The sequence below is a fragment of the Telopea speciosissima genome, chromosome 9 (assembly GCF_018873765.1).
Source record: "Telopea speciosissima isolate NSW1024214 ecotype Mountain lineage chromosome 9, Tspe_v1, whole genome shotgun sequence".
Lineage (NCBI taxonomy): Eukaryota > Viridiplantae > Streptophyta > Magnoliopsida > Proteales > Proteaceae > Telopea > Telopea speciosissima.
In genome coordinates this window covers 4,888,354-4,910,467 of record NC_057924.1, presented here as the reverse complement: position 1 = coordinate 4,910,467, position 22,114 = coordinate 4,888,354, and the positions used below count along the sequence as shown (strand labels likewise).

General features: G+C 40.8%; 2 protein-coding genes across 2 annotated transcripts; both read left to right on the top strand.

The window, feature by feature from the left end:
• Nucleotides 1–7,314, top strand: LOC122639888 (cellulose synthase-like protein H1). The gene is made up of 8 exons (XM_043832912.1): nucleotides 1–266; nucleotides 354–687; nucleotides 767–892; nucleotides 994–1,110; nucleotides 3,185–3,397; nucleotides 3,511–3,649; nucleotides 4,548–5,086; nucleotides 6,705–7,314. Exons 1-8 carry the CDS (start codon nucleotides 10–12, stop codon nucleotides 7,284–7,286), a joined length of 2,307 nt encoding a protein of 768 aa, XP_043688847.1. The 5' UTR covers nucleotides 1–9; the 3' UTR covers nucleotides 7,287–7,314.
• A 5,931-nt stretch (nucleotides 7,315–13,245) lies between these two features.
• Nucleotides 13,246–20,531, top strand: LOC122639887 (cellulose synthase-like protein H1). Its single transcript, XM_043832911.1, has 8 exons — nucleotides 13,246–13,538; nucleotides 13,610–13,943; nucleotides 14,023–14,148; nucleotides 14,247–14,363; nucleotides 16,471–16,683; nucleotides 16,797–16,932; nucleotides 17,798–18,336; nucleotides 19,950–20,531. The coding sequence occupies exons 1-8, from the start codon at nucleotides 13,282–13,284 to the stop codon at nucleotides 20,529–20,531; spliced, it is 2,304 nt and encodes a 767-aa protein (XP_043688846.1). The 5' UTR covers nucleotides 13,246–13,281.
• Nucleotides 20,532–22,114: the final 1,583 nt, after the last annotated feature.

Here is a 22,114-nt window from a genome sequence, read left to right as displayed (position 1 = left end):
CAAATCTCAATGGCGAATCCCATATCTCTCCCACTCCAAGAGAGAATCCCTGGTAGAAACACCCTTCAGAGAGTCATAGATCTCATCATCTTCTTTCTCCTTCTTCTCCTTCTCTTCTATCGTCTACTATCATTCAACGTTCATGGCGTAGCTTGGAAGCTTTCATTCTTCTGTGAGTCATGGTTCACCTTCTGCTGGATCCTCACCATGAATGCTAAATGGACTCCTGTTGATTACACCACTTACCCAGAACGCCTCTTACAATGGTATAGAGAAGATTTCTTTCTTTCTTTCTTTCTTTCTTCTTCTTCTTCTTCTTTTTTACTACCTAATTAAACCACTCTTTGTGATAGGGTTGGTGATGAGCTACCCCCAGTGGACATGTTTGTGACAACAGCAGATTCAGTTCTTGAACCACCAATTATCACTGTCAACACTGTGCTCTCCTTGTTGGCTGTGGACTACCCAGCTCACAAGCTAGCTTGTTATGTCTCTGATGATGGAGCTTCTCCTCTTACCTTTTATTCTCTTCTGGAAGCATCTAAGTTTGCAAAGCTTTGGGTTCCTTTCTGCAAAAAGTATGAAGTTCAAGTTAGAGCCCCTTTCATGTATTTTTCTACTGAGCCCACCAAGCCAAATTCCCATCTCTCATCCTCAGATTTCCAAAGGGAATGGAAGAAGATTAAGGTTGTATATAGCTCCAGATATTTCTTTCCATTATTTATATCTTCCCATATATCTCTCATCTCTATCTTTGAGTTCACAGAATGAATATGAAGAGCTTTGCCAAAGAATCGAAGAGGCTGCTCAGAAATCCATTCCATGTGATCTGACTGGTGAATTTGAATCTTTCTCAAATATAGATCCTAGAAACCATCCAAGTATAATCAAGGTAACCCATTCCTTGATTAAATCAAGCAAAACAACAAAAAAAAAACTATCTGAAACCATTACAAGTATAGGGTTCATTTGTTCTTTGTATTTAATTTGCAGGTCATATGGGAGAACAAGGGAAATCTTCCAGATGGGGTGCCGCACCTAGTATATCTGTCTAGAGAGAAGCGGCCCAGGAACCCGCATCATTACAAAGCAGGGGCCATGAATGTATTGGTAAGAACTAAGAAGGCTTCTGTATCAGTGTTGAAAATAATATTCATTGGAAAATCGGATTTTGATTGGGGTCCGAGTCGCCCGAGTCTAGTCATACTTTTGAAAATCCTAGAAAAGAATCGTGTAGACAAAATTAGGGTAAAAAATGGCGAGACTCAGTCATAAATCTCAAATATGACTCAGTATTTTTACACAAGTAATGATAGGTTTGGCGAGTTTAGAAACCCTTGGGGTGCCAACCGATCAAATTTTGGAGGTTTGATTTTAGGGTTCATCTTCCCCAAATGGTTTAAGGTTTGATTTTCAGTTTCAAACCCCAAACCATTTGGGGAAGATGAGGGCAATTTGGTCATTTTATTCTTTAATTTTGGTGGGTTTTCATTAGAAGGGCATTTTGGTCATTAGATTCCTTAAAACTAATGTCTAATGTCTAATGTCCCAAATAAACGGACTGGACCACAGTGCTACAATGTTTTGAAGTTAAGGGGGCATTTGAATAAATGAGCATTTTTAGGGGGCATTTGTTAAAAACCCTTTGTTTAAACATGGTGGGAAAAAAAACAAGTTTTCCATAAAACACACAAAAACCCAGGTTTGTTTGGTTGTTAGGTGGGAGAAATGGGGAGACAATTTTCCATAATTTAAGGAATTGTCTATTTTTACCAAAAAAAATAGGAATTGTGTATTTAAATTGAACCCTGATCCTCTACTGCCAAGACACAGTAAAATGGTAAATTACCACCTTACCCGGTCCGAGTGCCTTGCCCGAATGGGTGTAAGACGGTCATTTATCGCCTTACTATGTCTTGACAGTAGGGTTGTACCGGGCAGCTCGGCAGTAAAGGATCCAAATTGATTTAAATTTTCTCATCCCATCCCTCTCCAAAAATCCCACCCTTTAAAGAAGGATTTTATAAGGAATGGAGAGAATTGGTTATTTTATATATGTGGGACCACCAAAACCACTTTTCCTATCCTTTACACATGGGTCCCACCCCGGCCTCTTACTATCTCACCCATTTTTTTCCCCGCCAAATAAACAGCCCTTAAGGGTTTCGGTTTTTTCTCAGCAAAGCAATGTGCAAGTATTGGAACTCTTGAATTTAGGGTTTTGAGGTTGTTTAATATTTTACTCAACTCAAGGCGTTGGGTTCCTCGCGACAGAGAATGTAGCGCACATCCAACGGCCTGTTGTGCTTGGACACGCAGCCCAACACCCCCCTGTGTGTTGGGCTATGTGCCCAAGCACTACAGGCCGTCGGATGGTGCACTACACTCCCTGTCGCACTATAGAGGACCCAAATCCCAACTCAAGTGAGTTAATTTAATGAGTTTTAAAAAATGAATAGATTCTCCCATTATGGTGTGATTTGAGCAAAAACCGAATCTCATATGACTGGGATGGGTTGTGACTGATTCTTGCCAGTTTTTACCCTAATCAAGTCTACGTGACTTTTGAACATGTTTTCCAAAATTTTGACTCGACTAGGTTGACTCGGCTGAGTCAAAACCTGGTTTTCCAACTATATATGCCTATAATGTGTCATTCACACAATCTCATTACTTAATAGGTGTAATTTCTTGTCAGCAATGAAATGAATTAAGAAGTTGTAACCTTCTTTTGATTTCTCCTTGTCTTATTCTCAAAAATTACTTAATACAATATTTAATGTATGAGTAAAAAGGGATTTTCAATTAAAATTTGAAAGTTATTTATTGCAATATTTATACAAATGACAAGATTTGCCCTCATTGAAAGAAAAAAAAAAATGTATGGGAAAAAGATCACTAACAAGTTGCGTGATTCATACGCTCAAACATAGGATCATGCGAAATTATCGCTCAGCCCGAGTGAACTAAATAATCCACTTGAGTCAAATGCTCCTGCAGGATTCCTACTGGTCTTAATTTGCACTAGTGCAGGCGCTACACGACTAGACACCAATCTCTTACCCTAGAAGTATATTATCTTAAAAGGGCAAAAAAATAAGATTACAAACTTCTTAATTCACTATTTTGATTAAAATACGAATTTTCTTAATATTACTTACAATATTGACTTTGAAATGATCAGACTAGAGTCTCAGGAGTGATGACAAACTCCCCTTTCTTGCTCAATGTCGATTGTGATATGTTTGCAAACAACTCAAAGATTGTTCTCATGGCAATGTGTCTCCTACTTGGTTTCGAGAAAGAAAGCAAAAGCGCATTTGTTCTGTGCCCCCAAAAGTTCTATGGAGCCCCAAAAGATGACCCATTCGGAAATCAATTGGTTATGCTACAACAAGTGAGTTAGCAAAGAAAACACCCGAAACAGCCAAGTCATTTCACCCATTATTGCCATCTTCTCTTAATTTCTTTTCTAACATTGCCTTCACCCTCATTATATTTTGTGCTCAGATTGTGGGCCGTGGATTCTCAGGAATACAAGGGTCTATATGTGGTGGATCAGGATGCTTTAATAGAAGGAAAGTTATATATGGGCTATCACCGGATGAGACAGAAACTAAAGCAAGATATATGAATTCAATTACTGGTAGTTCTTCTTCTTTATTTTGCTGAATCCCATATGTTTTTTTTTTTTTTTTTCTTCTTTTTCTCTTTTATGGGAAAGACAAATAGGGCTCATGTTCTCTGTGCCGCAGCGCAAACTGCGCCTAGACACATGGGCCTGCCACTCAGGGGGTAGGGTGGTCATTGCGCCCACCCCCATGTGTCTGGTCGCAACCTGCGCCGAACATTCTCCCTATATTAAACTAAAGAAAGAAGAATTTGTCAATGTGTTGATACTATTATATTGCATGAAATTATGCAATATTGAGGTAATATGTCTCATACCCTGTGATATTGGGCTGGGGAACATGGTTTGAGGTATAGGATCGGATCGGCCAATATTGGCCGGATCGGATCGGTCAATATTGGCCGGATCGGATCGATATTGGTCAAGGCCGTTCCCGAGATTTGATCGATACAACAAGGTTTGACTGGATCGTTGATTGGATCGCCCAACTCGGTTGGATCGGCCGATCCGATCCGATCCGATCCGATCCAACTGAATATTTTTTTTTTTTTTCAAAAGCTTTAAGTTTTTTTTTTAGTTTTTGATATTACCTTGACCGATACCGACCAATACCAATCGATTTTGACCGATCCGATCCTAAGATCACAACACCCACCAACTTTGGCCGATACATGACCTGATCCTTAAAAAAAATGATTTTGGGGGGTTTTTTGACAGATCCAATCCCGATCCGAAAAGGTTTCGACCATGACCGATCCCGAGTCCGATACCTGAATTTTGAACCTTGCTGAGAAAAGATGTTTTAGCCATAAACAATAGGGGGTGAGAGTTAACAATGAACCTAGAGTTAAATGATAGTGTCACATCGCCATTGGGGAAGATATTCAACTTAATATATCTTTTCTTCTTTTGCCAGGAAAATCACCTTTTGAAGCACTTCGAGTGAAATTTGGAAATTCTCCTGAATTTATGGAATCAGCGAATCGGGTATTGTTTGTGCGGAATGAAATCCCGGTTAGTCCGAGAGATCTTTTGAGCTCTGTCAAAGCAGCTATCTCAGTCACAACTTGTGACTATGAGTCCGATACACAGTGGGGTAAACAGGTCGGGTGGGTCTACGGCTCCACAACCGAAGACGCCCTCACTGGACTGAGGATTCATACAAAGGGATGGAATTCGGTCTACTTTGACCCAGACCCATCTGCATTGCTTGGGTGTGCACCCGTGACTGGGCCCACGACATTGACCCAAATGAAAAGATGGTCCACTGGTCTACTTGAGATTCTATGGAGCAACAACAGTCCAATCATCGGCACCCTCACTGGGAAGCTTCAGTTCCGGCAATGCTTAGGCTATCTCAATATATTGATTTGGGCTCTGCGTTCTCTACCTGAATTGTGCTACAATCTACTACCAGCCTACTCCATCTTCACCAACACCAGTTTCCTTCCTACGGTAATCTTTTTACTTCTTTATATTAAGGGAGAATGTTCTCTGTGCCGCAGCGCAGCCTATGCCCATGCACATAGGCAACATGTGCAGGGGGCAAGATGGTCATTGTGTCCACCCCCATGTGCCTAGCCGCAGGTTGTGTTGCGGCACCGAGAACAACGCCTCTTATATTAAATAGGAAAAAATAAGCAGGAGTGCAATAACTATGAATTGTACGGCCAACAATAACTAATTTACATTGATGTTGCCTATAGATTCTCCCCATACTGACACCGTGGGGATGAACCCTCTCCCTTATAATTATTAGGGCATAAGATCGCTATTGAGTTGCATGGCCTGCACCAGCGTGGGGGCCAATAAGAGCAAGTGCATAAGCATCAACATGGAAGGGATCTTTTATTTCATGAGAATGGGATGGTAATTTCGCATGTCCTCTATTTGGGCGTAGATTCCACAAAATCTGACATTAATCTTTTTCCCTAATTATTAACAAGCATTTGATTACAAGGTTTTGAATAATTATCTTAGACCAGAAAGTCAAGACCTTCAAAACAGAGTGGTATGCACCCCCCCCCTCTCTCCTGGTCCAGCCCCTGACCCGCATGCACTTAAGCAAGCGGCATGCCATCCCTTACTCCAGACATTAGTCCAAACAAGGACTAAGTTTTCTTTCACCCACTGGTACTGGTACTGGGAATTGCATCTGGGAGGTAAAATTAAGTTTCGTACATTTACCCAAAAAAAAAAAAAAAAAAAGATTTCGCACATAGAAATCTAAATGCATAAATTCTACCCAAAGTGCCCATGTGTTGTATTAAATGCATAAAGTCTACCAACCCAATGTATTGTCAGATATGCACGGCTTTTTTATCAACTGACATGGGTCTGTCCCCGGTGAAATGACTCAAACACTCCTTGTCTTGTTGGGCTGGATCCTCCAACTCTCGCCACAGCTGGAGGAGAGCCAAATTGTGTCCCCGGTATCTATCAAAGTCTATCAAACCTCATGTATTGTCATGCATAAACCGTTCCCATATATTAGTATTAATTAATGCACCACTCGTACTCTTATATTAGAGGTGAAATAAGATCAGATTGGGCCGAGTTTTTTAAAGTCCTAGTCCAACCTTGAATCCTCTTAGCTTAACCCAAGCCCAACCCGGCCTTAGGTCAGGCTTAGATATCTCAGCCTACGCCCCACCTTGTCGGCTCAGCTCGGCCCTAATTGACCCTAATTTTTGCCACCTGGTTAGCCTTGATTGACCAATCTCATGAGATTGGGTAGTGATTTGTTTCATACTCAATTGACTATTAGACTTTTCTTTGGGTTCGGGCTCGGGCTAACAGGGCTAAACTTACACTCCTATCTTACATAAGCTGTGGGGAAAAGGTTTAATGAGCTGGCCACAAAGGAATGACCTTTTTCCTTAAACAAAAAAACATGACTTCTTTCCCCCCACATGAACTTGGTGTGCTTTGTATGCCGCTTGCTTAGAGAGCCCTCTCCTTAAGTCTATGTTTGGATGGCAAGAAAAGAAAAGGAAAAAAATTCAAAAAAAATTTGTACTTGGCTAATTATATGCTAAGATGGTTTTTTAAATCTTGGTAACTTGATATGCAGGTCTCCGAACCGGCTTTCTTCGTTGTTGGTTCTCTTTTCGTGGTTTACAACCTTAGCACCTTATTAGAGTACCTCCGATGTGGTTTACCGGTCCAGGCATGGTGGAACAACCAGAAAATGGCAAGGATACAATCGTCTACTGCATGGTTGTTTGGGCTATTGGCTGTCATTCTCAAGTTGTTAGGGATATCAGAGACTGTCTTCGTAGTAACACGGAAAGACCAAAATAAATCAAGCGAAGGTAGTAGTGTTATAGACTCCGATAACAGCCGGTTTACTTTCGACGAGTCGCCTATCTTTGTACCGGCCACAACCCTCTTATTGGTTCACCTAACTGCACTTGCAATGACCGGCTTAAGGGTTCAACCATTTCAAATGGTCCGTGATGGCAGGACCGAGCCGGGTATTGGAGAGATCATTTGCAGTACATGGGTAGTGCTGAGCTTCTTGCCATTTCTAAAAGGGCTTTTCCGAAGTGGAATTTATGGGATCCCCTCATCAATCGTGTACAAGTCCGCCACTTTGGCATTACTCTTCATTTACTTCTCAATGCGTATGGGTTCCAAAGGTCAAATGTTGTGAAGTTTTGTTCATGTACCCTTCAAAGTTCAAACTTGAATAAGGCTGGTCACCTTCTTTGGGATAGGAAAAGATTTACTGCAAAACCCTAACCCACACATGTGAAACCTCCAAAAGTCTAGTCACGTTAATGTAAGCATGCAATGGATAAGTTTTGGCATGGGAAATGATTTCTTGAACCCACCATGAATGCAATTTAAATTAATTCCCAATGAAATAACCTTTCTTAGAATTTAAAAATGGGGAAGTGTTCCCTATGGGAGAAGAGTGTAACCCTACGCATAGAAGCATCAAGCGGTCAATTAATCCGCTTTAAAGTATAAAATATTATTTTACATGTGAACTCATTTGTACTTATGTCTTATCATGGAAGAGACATCAATTGTTCTTAATTATAAGATCAGACCCTATTCTAAATCTATTTTATATGTGAACTTATTTGTAGTTATGGCTTTAGGGTTCAACCATTTCAAATGGTCCAAGACATCAAATGTCATTCTCAAGTGTTCCCTATGGGAGAAGAGTGTAACCCCTAAACCTAAACCCATTCACGAACAAGACAGCCCTTTCATCCATTCACGAACAATACAACCCTAAACCCCATCTCTTTCCCATCTCTTTTCCTTCTCTTTCCAAATCCAAATAAAAATGAGAAATGTTGAACCCTAAACAGCCTAAACCCATTCTCTTTCCTACAAATCATCTACACTTCGGAAAAAAAAAAAAAAGGAAAATCGTTGAACCTGAAGGAATTTTGAAGTTTGAACTTTTGATGAAACATCAGGATTGTTGAACATATACATCCCTAAAAGCAATTCTTAAATGTAAGTTGTAAGAAAACGCTCTCCTCTCCCGTCTGCCATCTCGAATCCCCTATAATGCATTGGAAGACTAGCATTGTCAATATATAATGTTTTTTTCTTTCTTCAACAGCTCTGTTACGTCCGACCTCATTTTTCAGAGCTTCGAGTCAGTCAGTAAAATTTCCACTCCTCTCTTCATTAAGCTAGCAAGCCTATTTGTCTTTAATTTCACCAAATCCGATAACTCTGTTACAAAGCATACCAAATTCTGAATTGAGTTTACTATTTCATATTTTGATGCCTCCATTGCTACATGATTAATGAATTACTTTCTATTATTTCATAGTGGAATTTATGTTACCACGTCTGCAGAATTGGGATGCATGAAATTTCTTCCTTTTGAAAAGCCATATTGGTTTTAAGCGTTCATGAATGCATGAGAAGATTGAATTTAGTTGCAAAAAAATCAGTTTTCCCCTTGATTTTTAATAGGATAAACCCGTGGTTTTGTTCCCGTACTATTTTCGAGCAACCATATTAAAACACGTATTAAACATGTACCAATTAATTGCCGTACACGTTTTATTGCACCAAATTTTTTAAAGCGAACTATTGTCGTGTGGGCCGATTTATTGCCGTACGTATCCGTTCTCGTATTATCATCGTACCCACAGGGGGACCCCAGGTAAAGGCATCTTGACTTCACTTATTGCTCAATCTCTTTGTACCCCTTCTGAAAATATTATCTATTCACCGGACTGACTTAAGCATCGAATGGTCTCCCCTCGGAGTCCGCTCCGGGTCTCTTCAATGCTTCTTATCTTTTGCAAGATGTCCGCATCAACAAAAAGTTGCACGTTCCAATTTTAACTATGATCAAGAAATCCTTACAAGGATGTGAAATGTTCCTTTTATCAAACTTGTGGACTTGATATATGTGATTAGTTTATTCTTTTTTTTTTTTGCTAATGGTCACCAATGTATGTATTAATGGAGTAAAATAGAATAGGTTACAAAGAGCAACAGCATAAATGGCTGTGATACAACCAGCCTTGTGAGACGAATCTAGAGCTCAACATAACCTATAGAGAGGCCTACCCAGCGCTTCCCAGTTCACTACATCTACTATGAAGGTTGGAGTTGCAGTCCAAACCTGACTTGATTTTGATCTTGCTGCATGATTTGCGAGTGAGTCCGCATAGGCGTTCCCTTCCCTGTAGCAATGAGTGATACGCCATTGAATGGAATTTAGGAAGTTTTTCGCCAATCTCCATTCTTGAATGACACTCCATGGGAGCTTGGAGGAGAGAATAGAAGACACTACTGAGGCTGAATCGCTCTCTATCCAAAGCCTAGTTGCACTTAGTGATTTTGCTTGCCTAATGCGTATAAAGAAGGCTGCCAATTCAGCATTGTAGTTTGATCCAACTCCTTTGTAAGTAGCGAAAGTTCTTATCACTATGCCTAGATGGTTGCAAAAGAGACCCCCAGCCCCTGAAGACCCTGGGTTTCCTAGCGAAGAGCCATCAATATTGAGTTTCCACCAGCCTAAGGGAGGTTGCCTCCAAATAACTTCTACAATTTTCTTAGTTGGAGGTCTAGTAATTTTAACTCGAAGTGCCCTCGCCATGACCAGCTCCTGTACAGAATTAACGTGGACAGAGGTGAGCCGTGAACCCTCTTCAACTGCTCTAAGAACTTTCATTACCACCTCCTTTGGAGTTCCTACCTTGTTCTCAAATCTGCGCTGATTTCTTTCCAACCATATTTGTTGGCAAGTAACTATTATAAGGATTTTCCAAATGCTAGGTAAAGGAACTGCATTGGATTTTCTCCGCCACCATGAGAAGAGTAGTTCTATCGAGGGAAATCCGCTCCAGTGCTCATTAAAAAGGAGCAGAATTTCCTGGCAAATCAAACTTGGAAAAACTGCAGTTTAAGAAAATATGCTGCCCTGATTCATTTTCACCTAGACACAAGGGGAAATGAACAACGGCTGACTTTGTCATCTGTGGGAAGCGCATTATGCATCATCCGCCAACCAAAAAGAGAGTTGCGGGGTTGTAACCCTTTCTGCCATACCGCCCAAACCCATGCCGGAGTCGCTGCTTTCACCCTTAACTCGTCCCAAGCAGATTCATCTGTACAAGTAGTTTGAGCACTCCCCATATTATGAACATGTAACAACACTTCTTGGAGAGCCTGAGATTGTACCTGTGGAAAATTCCACCCTTCTTCATCTAAAAATTCAGAAACCAAGGCTGTTAAATTTCTTGGAATTCGGTTAGGGAGAAGGTGCTCCTCTATGGAATTATTTCCAAGCCATTTATCATACCAGAAACGGATAGTCTTCCCATCTCCCACCACCCACCTTTCTCCCGCTTGTGTAAAATCCCACACCTTACGAAGACCAGGGAGAATTGATGAAGTTCCCACCCCCTTTCTTAGAGACCCTTCCTTGTTTACAAATCTCCTGTTCAAAAACCTTGCTAGGTCTGAATCAGCAGCCTTTATAACCCATGCAAACTTAGTAATTAGAGCCAAATTGATATCTCTCAAGCGGCGAATTCCCAAACCTCCCTCACTTTTCGGTTTACATAGTCTATCCCATCGCACCGTGATTGCCTTGGCTTTATCTTCTTCACCCGACCAAATAAAGTTGCGAAGCCAGCGTTCCATGTGCTCAATTGCAGAAGTAGGCCAGAGATAGATTGAGAAGTTATGTAGGGGGATACTACCCATTACTGATCGCACCAACTCAACCCTACCTGCCATAGAAAGAAACCGCCCCTTCCAAGCCGATAACCTCTTCTTGAAATGATCCATCAATGGCACTACGATCTCTTTTTTAACTCTCCCTTTTATGAGACCAACCCCAAGGTATCTGTAGGGAAATTGCAAATAGGGATTTGAAGAGCTGAAAGTAATCGTTGCTTACGTGTGAGAGGGGATCTTGGGTTCTACATGTCCACAAATTTTAATTTCCATTCAAATTGCTATAGCAATGTTTTGAGTCAAATTTTCAGGTGACCTTCCTCAATGGGCCGTTTAGTTTTTCTGCAACTCTTTTGTAGTATAAAAATCAAATGTTTCTATTTGAAAAGAAATTATGGTATATATCTCTTCCTGAGATCATAAATTCTTTAGGATAGGAAGAGGAGAAAGTAATTAACATGGAAATTTTGTAAATTTACTTAAAATTGATTTTTTTTTTTTCTAACGAATGACAATTCAAAAAGACCATGGAAGTGAGTCGGCAAGCAGATAAGGTGGGCAAATATAATAGACGAACAAATTGTCTCATGGAAAATGCATGATTGCTTGTACTAGCATCTAAATTCGGCAGGGAAAGTGAAAGGAAAACAAACTAGAATCTGAAGGCTTTGTTTCTAGAATTGAGATGAACTTGACAGGCTTAAAAAAAGGGAAAACATCCAAGTCATTGAATTAAGGGCGACAATATTACCCAAAAAAAAACTAAGGGTGTCAATCGGTCAATTTGGTCTGATTCGACGTTGGCTGAGAATGGATGACTTTGAAACCAAAACATCTAAGTCATTGAATTAAGGGCGCCAATATTATCCAAAAAAAACTAAGGGTGTCAATCAATCCGTTTGGTCTCAGTTTAGGTGAGAATGGGTGAATTCGAAACCAAATCAATACTAAGTGTTTTTGGGTTGCTGTCAGTTTCAGATTGGCAGGAGCTGGAGGGTCCAGTCTAGGGATGTAAACGGATCGGATTCGGCTCGGATAGTGCTATATCCGCATCCGTATCCGATTAGCTTTCGGACGGATTCGGATAGTGCTAAGCGGATACGGACACGGATCTGGATCGGATATTTTATCCGTTTACATGTAAATATAACTTTTCGGATAGCTATAGCCTATCCGTATCCGTATCCGTTTAGCTTTCGGACGGATTCGGATAGTGCTAAACGGATACGGACACGAATTCGGAAACGGATTTCGGCTATTCATTTACATCCCTAGTCCAGTCTAGACACCCAAAAACAGGGGGTGGGGGGGGGGGTTTGGTTATTTCATAGGAGGCCCATTTGGGTCAGGTTGGTATCTGTTTCTTGTTGGTTTAATATCATTTCATATCGGTTTCGATCCGATTTTCTATGCTCGATGCGGATTTCTGTCAGATTTGAGTCTGGTTTTCAGCAGGTTCCATAATACCCCAAATCAAACCTATCCAACAATAATGGGTTCGAATCAATTTAAGTTTTTTTCATCAGATTCGCTCAATTTGACCGGCTCGTAAAGGATTTGACACCCATACATTGAATGTTGGATCAGCACGTTGGTCCCAGTGTACTTGAGTCTACTGGCCACCATTTATGACCAGTACTTGAATGTTGGTTGAGACCAAAACTATAATTTCCATCGATCTTATCCAACCTTTTCTTCAAAATGAACTGTATTCTCTACTCAGATCCGTGCCGTAATTGAATATTTCAGTCACTTTAAATCATAACTAGATATTATTTTCTTGTTGTTCTTTTCTCGAAGAGTTTTTTGGTTATTCATTCTTTGAAATTTTTAGAAGTTCATAGTTGGTCAATATTAATTGCCTCATGGGTTTTGCTTCAATTCTTGGAAATTCCTTTTATCTTCTATTGTTTTCTACCATGGCTCTTGAAATGTGTGAAAGGAAGAAGACGGAATGTGCGGACCCAGATTCTCCAGATTCTCCATCGTGAATCTCTTGCTTTTGAAAATAAGGTTTTGTTTTGTTTTTGGTTTTGGTTTGGTCCAATTGAGTCGATCTGTTTTGTTTTGATTACCGTTTATCTCATCGAAGCAAATTTGAAAAAATTTAAAATAGCCCATTAGATCTCTGGACTCCTCTACTTCTGTTGCGTGGTACTGCCGTGCGCCTCCACACACAAGCGCAGCGGAAAATATCGCCTTACCTCCACTCGGGCAATGCGCTCGGGCAGGGGTAAGGCGGTATATTCCGCTTTGCTTGTATGTGGGGCACACGCGACAATAGGAGCAGGCGGAAGTAGAGGAGTCGAATTGTTAGCTCTCTCTTATGCCAAATGTCGTTCTCATAAGAGATGATGATGCCAGCATCACTGGCATGGCAGGAAAACGTAGCTTGACACCTGGATTTTGCCCATTTATATATAGGACGATATTAACTCTTAAGTGACCCTGTGTGAACCAATTCTCAATCTCCATTTTCCATGGCGAATCCCATCTGTCTCCCACTCCAAGAGAGAATCCCTGCTAGAAACACCCTTCAGAGAGTCATAGATCTCATCATATTCTTTCTCCTCCTTCTCCTCCTCTTGTATCGTCTACTATCATTCAACGTTCATGGCGTAGCTTGGAAGCTTGCATTCTTCTGTGAGTCATGGTTCACCTTCTGCTGGATCCTCACCATGAATGCTAGATGGACTCCTGTTGATTACACCACTTACCCTGAACGCCTCTTACAATGGTATTGATAACAGATCTTTCTTTCTTCTTCTCTTCCTCTTTTTAATACCTAAAACCACTCTTTCTATATAGGGCTGGTGATGAGCTTCCCCCAGTGGACATGTTTGTGACAACAGCAGATTCAGTTCTTGAACCACCAATTATCACTGTGAACACTGTGCTTTCCTTGTTGGCTGTAGACTACCCAGCTCACAAGCTAGCTTGTTATGTCTCTGATGATGGAGCTTCTCCTCTTACCTTTTATTGTCTTCTGGAAGCATCTAAGTTTGCAAAGCTTTGGGTTCCTTTCTGCAAAAAGTATGAAGTTCAAGTTAGAGCCCCTTTCATGTATTTTTCTACTGAGCCCACCAAGCCAAATTCCCATCTCTCGTCCTCAGATTTCCAAAGGGAATGGAAGAAGATTAAGGTTGTATATAGCTCCAGATATTTCTTTCCATTATTTATATCTTCCCATATATCTCTCATCTCTATCTTTGAGTTCACAGAATGAATATGAAGAGCTTTGCCAAAGAATCGAAGAGGCTGCTCAGAAATCCATTCCATGTGATCTGACTGGTGAATTTGAAGCTTTCTCAAATATAGATCCTAGAAACCATCCAAGTATAATCAAGGTAACTCATTCCTTGATTAAATCAAGCAAAATAAAAAAAAAACTATCTGAAACCATTACAAGTATAGGGTTCATTTGTTCTTTGTATTTAATTTGCAGGTCATATGGGAGAACAAGGGAAATCTTCCAGATGGGGTGCCGCACCTAGTATATCTGTCTAGAGAGAAGCGGCCCAGGAACCCGCATCATTACAAAGCAGGGGCCATGAATGTATTGGTAAGAACTAAGAAGGCTTCTGTATCAGTGTTGAAAATAATATTCATTGGAAAATCGGATTTTGATTGGGGTCCGAGTCACCCCGAGTCTAGTCATACTTTTGAAAATCCTAGAAAAGAATCGTGTAGATAAAGTTAGGGTAAAATTTGACGAGACTCAGTCATAAATCTCAAATATGACTTAGTATTTTTACACAAGTAATGAAAGGTTTGGCGAGTTTAGAAACCCTTGGGATGCCAACCAATCAAATTTTGGAGGTTTGATTTTAGGGTTCATCTTCCCCAAATGGTTTAAGGTTTGATTTTCAGTTTCAAACCCCAAATCATTTGGGGAAGATGAGGGCAATTTGGTCATTTTATTCTTTAATTTTGGTGGGTTTTTATTAGAAGGGCATTTTGGTCATTAGATTCCTTAAAACTAATGTCTAATGTCTAATGTCCCAAATAAACGGACTGGACCACAGTGTTACAATGTTTTGAAATTAAGGGGGCATTTGAATAAATGAGCATTTTTAGGGGGCATTTGTTAAAAACCCAGTGTTTAAACATGGTGGAAAAAAAAACAAGTTTTCCATAAAACACAAAAAACCCATGTTTGTTTGGTTGTTAAGTGGGAGAAATGGGGAGACAATTTTCCATTATTTAAGGAATTGTTTATTTTTACCAAAAAAATAGGAATTGTCTATTTAAATTGGACCCTGATCCTCTACTGCCGAGCTGCCACTCTACTGCCAAGACACAGTAAAACAGTAAATTACCACCTTACCCCGGTCCGAGTGCCTTGCCCAAATGGGTGTAAGACGGTCATTTATCGTCTTACTATGTCTTGACAGTAGGGTCGTGCCGGGCAGCTCGGCAGTAAAGGATCCAAATTGATTTAAATTTTCTCATCCCATCCCTCTCCAAAAATCCCACCCTTTTAGGAAGGATTTTATAAGGAATGGAGAGAATTGGTTATTTTATATATGTGGGACCACCAAAACCACTTTTCCTATCCTTTACACATGGGTCCCACACCGGCCTCTTACTATCTCACCCATTTTTTCCCGCCAAATAAACAGCCCTAGAGGGATTCGGTTTTTTCTCAGCAAAGCAAAGTGCAAGTATTGGAACTCTTGAATTTAGGGTTTTGAGGTTGTTTAATATTTTACTCAACTCAAGGCGTTGGGCTCCTCGCGACAGAGAATGTAGCGCACATCCAACGGCCTGTTGTGCTTGGACACGCAGCCCAACACCCCCTGTGTGTTGGGCTATGTCCCAAGCACTACAGGCCGTCGGATGGTGCACTACACTCCCTGTCGCACTATAGAGGACCCAAATCCCAACTCAAGTGGGTTAATTTAATGAGTTTTAAAAAATGAATAGACTCTCCCATTATGGTGTGATTCGAGCAAAAATCGAATCTCATATGACTGGGATGGGTTGTGACTGATTCTTGCCAGTTTTTACCCTAATCAAGTCTACGTGACTTTTGAACATGTTTTCCAAAATTTTGACTCGACTAGGGTGACTCGGCTGAGTCAAAACCTGGTTTTCCGACTATATATGCCTATAATGTGTCATTCACACAATCTCATTGCTTAATAGGTATAACTTGTTGTCAGCAATGAAGTGAATTAAGAGGTTGTAACCTTCTTTTGATTTCTTACCGAAAAAAACCTTCTTTTAATTTATCCTTGTCTTATTCTCAAAAATTATTTAATACAATATTTAATGTATGAGTTAAAAGGGATTTTCAATTAAAATTTGAAAGTTATTTATTGCAATATTTATACAAATGACAAGATTTGCCCTCGTTGAAAGAAAAAAAAACTGTATGGGAAAAAGAACGCTAACCAGTCGCGTGATTCATACGCTCAAACATAGGATCATATTATCGTTCAGCCCGAGTGAACTAAATAATCCACTTCAGTCAAATGCTCCTGCAACATTCCTACTGGTCTTGGCACTAGTGCAGGCGCTACACGACTAGACACCAATCTCTTACCCTAGAAGTATATTATCTTAAAAGGGCAAAAAAATAAGATTACAAACTTCTTAATTCACTATTTTGATTAAAATAAGAATTTTCTTAATATTACTTACAATATTGACTTTGAAATGATCAGACTAGAGTCTCAGGAGTGATGACAAACTCCCCTTTCTTGCTCAATGTCGATTGTGATATGTTTGCAAACAACTCAAAGATTGTTCTCATGGCAATGTGTCTCCTACTTGGTTTCGAGAAAGAAAGCAAAAGCGCATTTGTTCTGTGCCCCCAAAAGTTCTATGGAGCCCCAAAAGATGACCCATTCGGAAATCAAGTGGTTATGCTACAAGAAGTGAGTCAGCAAAGAAAACACCCGAAACAGCCAAGTCATTTCACCCATTATTGCCATCTTCTCTTAATTTCTTTTCTAACGTTGCCTTCACCCTCATTATATTTTGTGCTCAGATTGTGGGCCGTGGATTCTCAGGAATACAAGGGTCTGTATGTGGTGGATCAGGATGCTTTAATAGAAGGAAAGTTATATATGGGCTATCACCGGATGAGACAGAAACTAAAGCAAGATATATGAGTTCAATTAATGGTAGTTCTTCTTCTTTATTTTGCTGAATCCCATATGTTTTTTTTTTTTCTTTTCTTTTTCTCTTTTATGGGAGAGACAAATAGGACTCATGTTCTCTGTGCCGCAGCGTAAGCTGAGCACAGACACATGGGCCTGCCACTCAGGGGGGCAGGGTGGTCATTGCGCCCACCCCCATGTGTCTGGTCGCAACTTGCGCCGAACATTCTCCCCATATTAAACTTAAGAAAGAAAAGTTTGTCAATGTGTTGATACTATTATATTGCATGAAATTATGCAATATTGAGGTAAAATGTCTCATACCCTGTGATATTGGACTGGGGAACATGGTTTGAGGTATCAGATCGGATCGGTCAATATTGGCCGGATCAGATCGATATCGGTCAAGGCCATTCCTGAGATTTCACCGATACAACAAGGTTTGACTGGATCGCCCAACTCGGTTGGATCGGCCGATCCGATCCTTGACCGATCCAACTGAATATTTTTTTTTATTTTTTCAAAAGCTTTAAGTTTTTTTTTTTTTTGGTTTTTGATATTACCTTGATCGATACCGACCGATACCAATCGATTTTGACCGATCCGTTCCTGAGATCACAACACCCACCAACTTTGGCCGATACATGACCTGATCCGTAAAAAAAACGATTTTGGGGGGTTTTTTGACCGATCCAATCCCGATCCGAAAAGGTTTCGACCATGACCGATCCCGAGTCCGATACCTGAATTTTGAACCTCGCTGAGGAAAGATGTTTTAATCATAAACAATTGGGGGTGAGAGTTAACAATGAACCCAAAGTTAAATGATAGTGTCACATCGCCATTGGTGAAGATATTCAACTTAATATATCTTTTCTTCTTTTGCCAGGAAAATCACCTTATGAAGCACTTCAAGTGAAATTTGGAAATTCTCCTGAATTTATGGAATCAGCGAATCGGGTATTGTTTGTGCGGAATGAAATCCCGGATAGTCCGAGAGATCTTTTGAGCTCTGTCAAAGCAGCTATCTCAGTCACAGCTTGTGACTATGAATCCGATACACAGTGGGGTAAACAGGTCGGGTGGGTCTACGGCTCCACAACCGAAGACGTCCTCACTGGATTGAGGATTCATACAAAGGGATGGAACTCGGTCTACTTTGACTCAGACCCATCTGCATTTCTTGGGTGTGCACCCGTGACTGGGCCCACGACATTAACCCAAATGAAAAGATGGTCCACTGGTCTACTTGAGATTCTATGGAGCAACAACAGTCCAATCATCGGCACCCTCACTGGGAAGCTTCAGTTCCGGCAATGCTTAGGCTATCTCAATATATTGATTTGGGCTCTGCGTTCTCTACCTGAATTGTGCTACAATCTACTACTAGCCTACTCCATCTTCACCAACACCAATTTCTTTCCTACGGTAATCTTTTTACTTCTTTATATTAAGGGAGAATGTTCTCTGTGCCGTAGCGCAGCCTATGCCCATGCACATGGGTAGCTTGTGTAGGGGGCAAGATGGTCATTGTGTCCACCCCCATGTGCCTAGGCGCAGGTTGCGCTACGGCACCGAGAACAACGCCCCTTATATTAAATAGGAAAAAATAAGCAGGAGTGCAATAACTATGAATTGTACGGCCACAAATAACTAATTCACATTGATGTTGCCTATAGATTCTCCCCATATTGACACCGTAGGGATGAACCCTCTCCCTTATAATTATTAGGGCATAAGATCGCTACTGAGTTGCATGGCCTGCACCAGCGTGGGGGCCAATAAGAGCAAGTGCATAAGCATCAACATGGAAGAGATCTTTTATTTCATGAGAATGGGATGGTAATTTCGCATGTCCTCTATTTGGGCGTAGATTCCACACAATCTGACATTAATCTTTTTCCCTAATTATTAACAAGCATTTGATTGCAAGGTTTTGAATAATTATCTTAGACCAGAAAGTCAAGATCTTCAAAACAGAGTGGTATGCACCCCCCCCCTCTCCTGGTCCAGCCCCTGACCCTCATGCACGTAAGCAAGCGGCATGCCATCCCTTAGTCCAGACATTAGTCCAAACAAGGACTAAGTTTTCTTTCACCCACTGGTACTGGTACTGGGAATTGCATCTGGGAGGTAAAATTAAGTTTCGTACATTTACCCCAAAAAAAAAAAAAAAAGATTTCGCACATAGAAATCTAAATGCATAAATTCTACCCAAAGTGCCCATGTGTTGTATTAAATGCATAAAGTCTACCAACCCAATGTATTGTCAGATATTCACGGCTTTTTTATCAACTGACATGGGTCTGTCCCCGGCGAAATGACTCAAACACCCCTTGTCTTGTTGGGCTGGATCCTCCAGCTCTCGCCACAGCTGGAGGAGAGCCAAATTGTGTCCCCGGTATCTATCAAAGTCTATCAAACCTCATGTATTGTCATGCATAAACCGTACCCATACATCAGTATTAATTAATGCACCAGTCGTACTCTTATATTAGGGGTGAAATAAGATCAGATTGGGCCGGGTTTTTTAAAACCCTAGCCCAACCTTGAATCCTCTTAGCTTAACCCAAGCCCAACCCGGCCTTAGGTCAGGCTGAGATATCTCAGCCCAGGCCCCACCTTGTCGGCTCAGCTTGGCCCTAATTGACCCTGATTTTTGCCACCTGGTTGGCCTTGATTGACCAGTCTCATGAGATTGGGTAGTGGTTTGTTTCATACTCAATTGACTATTAGACTTTTCTTTGGGTTCGGGCTCGGGCCGACAAGGCTAAACTTACACTCCTATCTTACATAAGTTGTGGGGAAAAGGTTTTATGAGCTGACCACAAAGGAATGACCTTTTTCCTTAAACAAAAAAAATGACTTCTTTCCCCCCACATGAACTTGGTGTGCTTTGTATGCCGCTTGCTTAGAGAGCCCTCTCCTTAAGTCTATGTTTGGATGGCAAGAAAAGAAAAGGAAAAAAATTCAAAAAAAATTTGTATTTGGCTAATTACATGCTAAGATGGTTTTTTAAATCTTGGTAACTTGATATGCAGGTCTCCGAACCGGCTTTCTTCGTTGTTGGTTCTCTTTTCGTGGTTTACAACCTTAGCACCTTATTAGAGTACCTCCGATGTGGTTTACCGGTCCAGGCATGGTGGAACAACCAGAAAATGGCAAGGATACAATCGTCTACTGCATGGTTGTTTGGGCTATTGGCTGTCATTCTCAAGTTGTTAGGGATATCAGAGACTGTCTTCGTAGTAACACGGAAAGACCAAAATAAATCAAGCGAAGGTAGTGGTGTTATAGACTCCGATAACGGCCGGTTTACTTTCGACGAGTCGCCTATCTTTGTACCGGCCACAACCCTCTTATTGGTTCACCTAACTGCACTTGCAATGACCGGCTTAAGGGTTCAACCATTTCAAATGGTCCGTGATGGCCGGACCGAGCCGGGTATTGGAGAGGTCATTTGCAGTACATGGGTAGTGCTGAGCTTCTTGCCATTTCTAAAAGGGCTTTTCCGAAGTGGAATTTATGGGATCCCCTCATCAATCTTGTACAAGTCCGCCACATTGGCATTACTCTTCATTTACTTCTCAATGCGTATGGGTTCCAAAGGTCAAATGTTGTGAAGTTTTGCTCATGTACCCTTCAAAGTTCAAACTTGAATAAGGCTGGTCACCTTCTTTGGGATAGGAAAAGATTTACTGCAAAACCCTAACCCACACATGTTAATGTAAGCATGCAATGGATAAGTTTTGGCATGGGAAATGATTTCTTGAACCCACCATGAATGCAATTTAAATTAATTCCCAATGAAATAACCCTTCTTAGAATTTAAAGATGGGGAAGTGTTCCCTATGGGACTAGAGTGTAGCCCCTACGCATAGAAGCATCAACAGGCGGTCAATTAATCCACTTTAAAGTATAAAATATTGTTTTATATGTGAACTTATTTGTAGTTATGTCTTATCATGGAAGAGACATCAATTGTTCTTAATTACAAGGTCGGTCCCTATTCTAAATCTATTTTATATGTAAATTTATTTGTAGTTATGGCTTGAGGGTTCAACCATTTCAAATGGTCCGTGACATCAAATGTCATTTTCAAGTGTTCCCTATGGGAGAAGAGTGTAACCCCCAAACCTAAACCCATTCAAAAACAAGACAGCCCTAAACCCCATCTCTTTCCCATCTCTTTAACTTCTCTTTCCAAATCCAAATAAAAATGAGAAACGTTGAACCCTAAACAGCCTAAACCCCTTCTCTTTCCTACAAATCATCTACACATCGGGAAAAAAAAGAAGGAAAATTGTTGAACCTGAAGGAATTTTGAAGTCTGAACTTTTGATGAAACATCAGGATTGTTGAACATATATAGCTCTGAAGGCGATTCTTACTGTAAGAACCATGGATTTCGAAAAATCCAAATTCCCCTGACAAGGGGTTGTTTCTCGATGCGAATCGGATCTCGCCGGAAAACCAGATCTCGCCGACGAACCCTAAAGCAAATGACCATGATCCCTCCTAAGAGGGTAAACAGGTCAATAGGAAGTCGCCACCAAGAAAGGGTCTAGGACCCACAAATGTTCCCCACTGGGGAAGAGACTAATTACTCATTGGATAAAGGTCGTGGTCTACCCAGATCATTGGGCAAGTGTCAGGTTACGGACTGGGAAGGTGTTAGGCACCCAGTCTGCCCGGCCCAGAGCCGGTCATCCTTCTTTTGACCATTGCTTGCATGAGTTGGCTTGCAAACCCTAAAGCTAGGCATTCTAAATCTAGGTCATCCTAAGCTAGGCACCTAAGGCTAGGTAGCTATGTACAGGGGTTCAAAGCCTAAGCCAGATTTCTAAGTTATTCTAGACTAAGTGTAAGCAGATAATTATGCAAAATGATTAAACTAACTAGCATCACACTAACATGCAAAGACATATTAAACACAAAGCATGGAGTATAATACAATGAGCATGGAGCATGAAATTTAGTACAATGAGCATGGAGCATGAAAGACAGAAAACATACATCAAGATGATTAAGCAAAGGAACATGATCACTCATGGGCTAGATGACGGGCTAGCCCAACCCCATCCTCAAGAGCGTACACCTACGTCCCACGGGATCCCATCATGTAACATTTTCAACTCGGGCCATTAGATGGGCATTCTCACTCCTTCGCACACGTTCTAATTCTACCCAAAATAGGTTTTAAAAA

What these genes read in the sequence shown, in the direction of transcription:
- LOC122639888 (XM_043832912.1), top strand. Translation starts at nt 10, where the DNA reads ATGGCGAATCCCATATCTCTCCCACTCCAAGAGAGAATCCCTGGTAGA. An exon ending in CCAGAACGCCTCTTACAATG is followed by an intron (nt 267 to 353) that starts GTATAGAGAAGA and finishes TCTTTGTGATAG; the next exon opens with GGTTGGTGATGAGCTACCCC. An exon ending in TATGAATTCAATTACTGGTA is followed by an intron (nt 3,650 to 4,547) that starts GTTCTTCTTCTT and finishes TTCTTTTGCCAG; the next exon opens with GAAAATCACCTTTTGAAGCA.
- LOC122639887 (XM_043832911.1), top strand. Translation starts at nt 13,282, where the DNA reads ATGGCGAATCCCATCTGTCTCCCACTCCAAGAGAGAATCCCTGCTAGA. An exon ending in ACCATCCAAGTATAATCAAG is followed by an intron (nt 14,149 to 14,246) that starts GTAACTCATTCC and finishes TTTAATTTGCAG; the next exon opens with GTCATATGGGAGAACAAGGG. An exon ending in CAGGGGCCATGAATGTATTG is followed by an intron (nt 14,364 to 16,470) that starts GTAAGAACTAAG and finishes TGAAATGATCAG; the next exon opens with ACTAGAGTCTCAGGAGTGAT.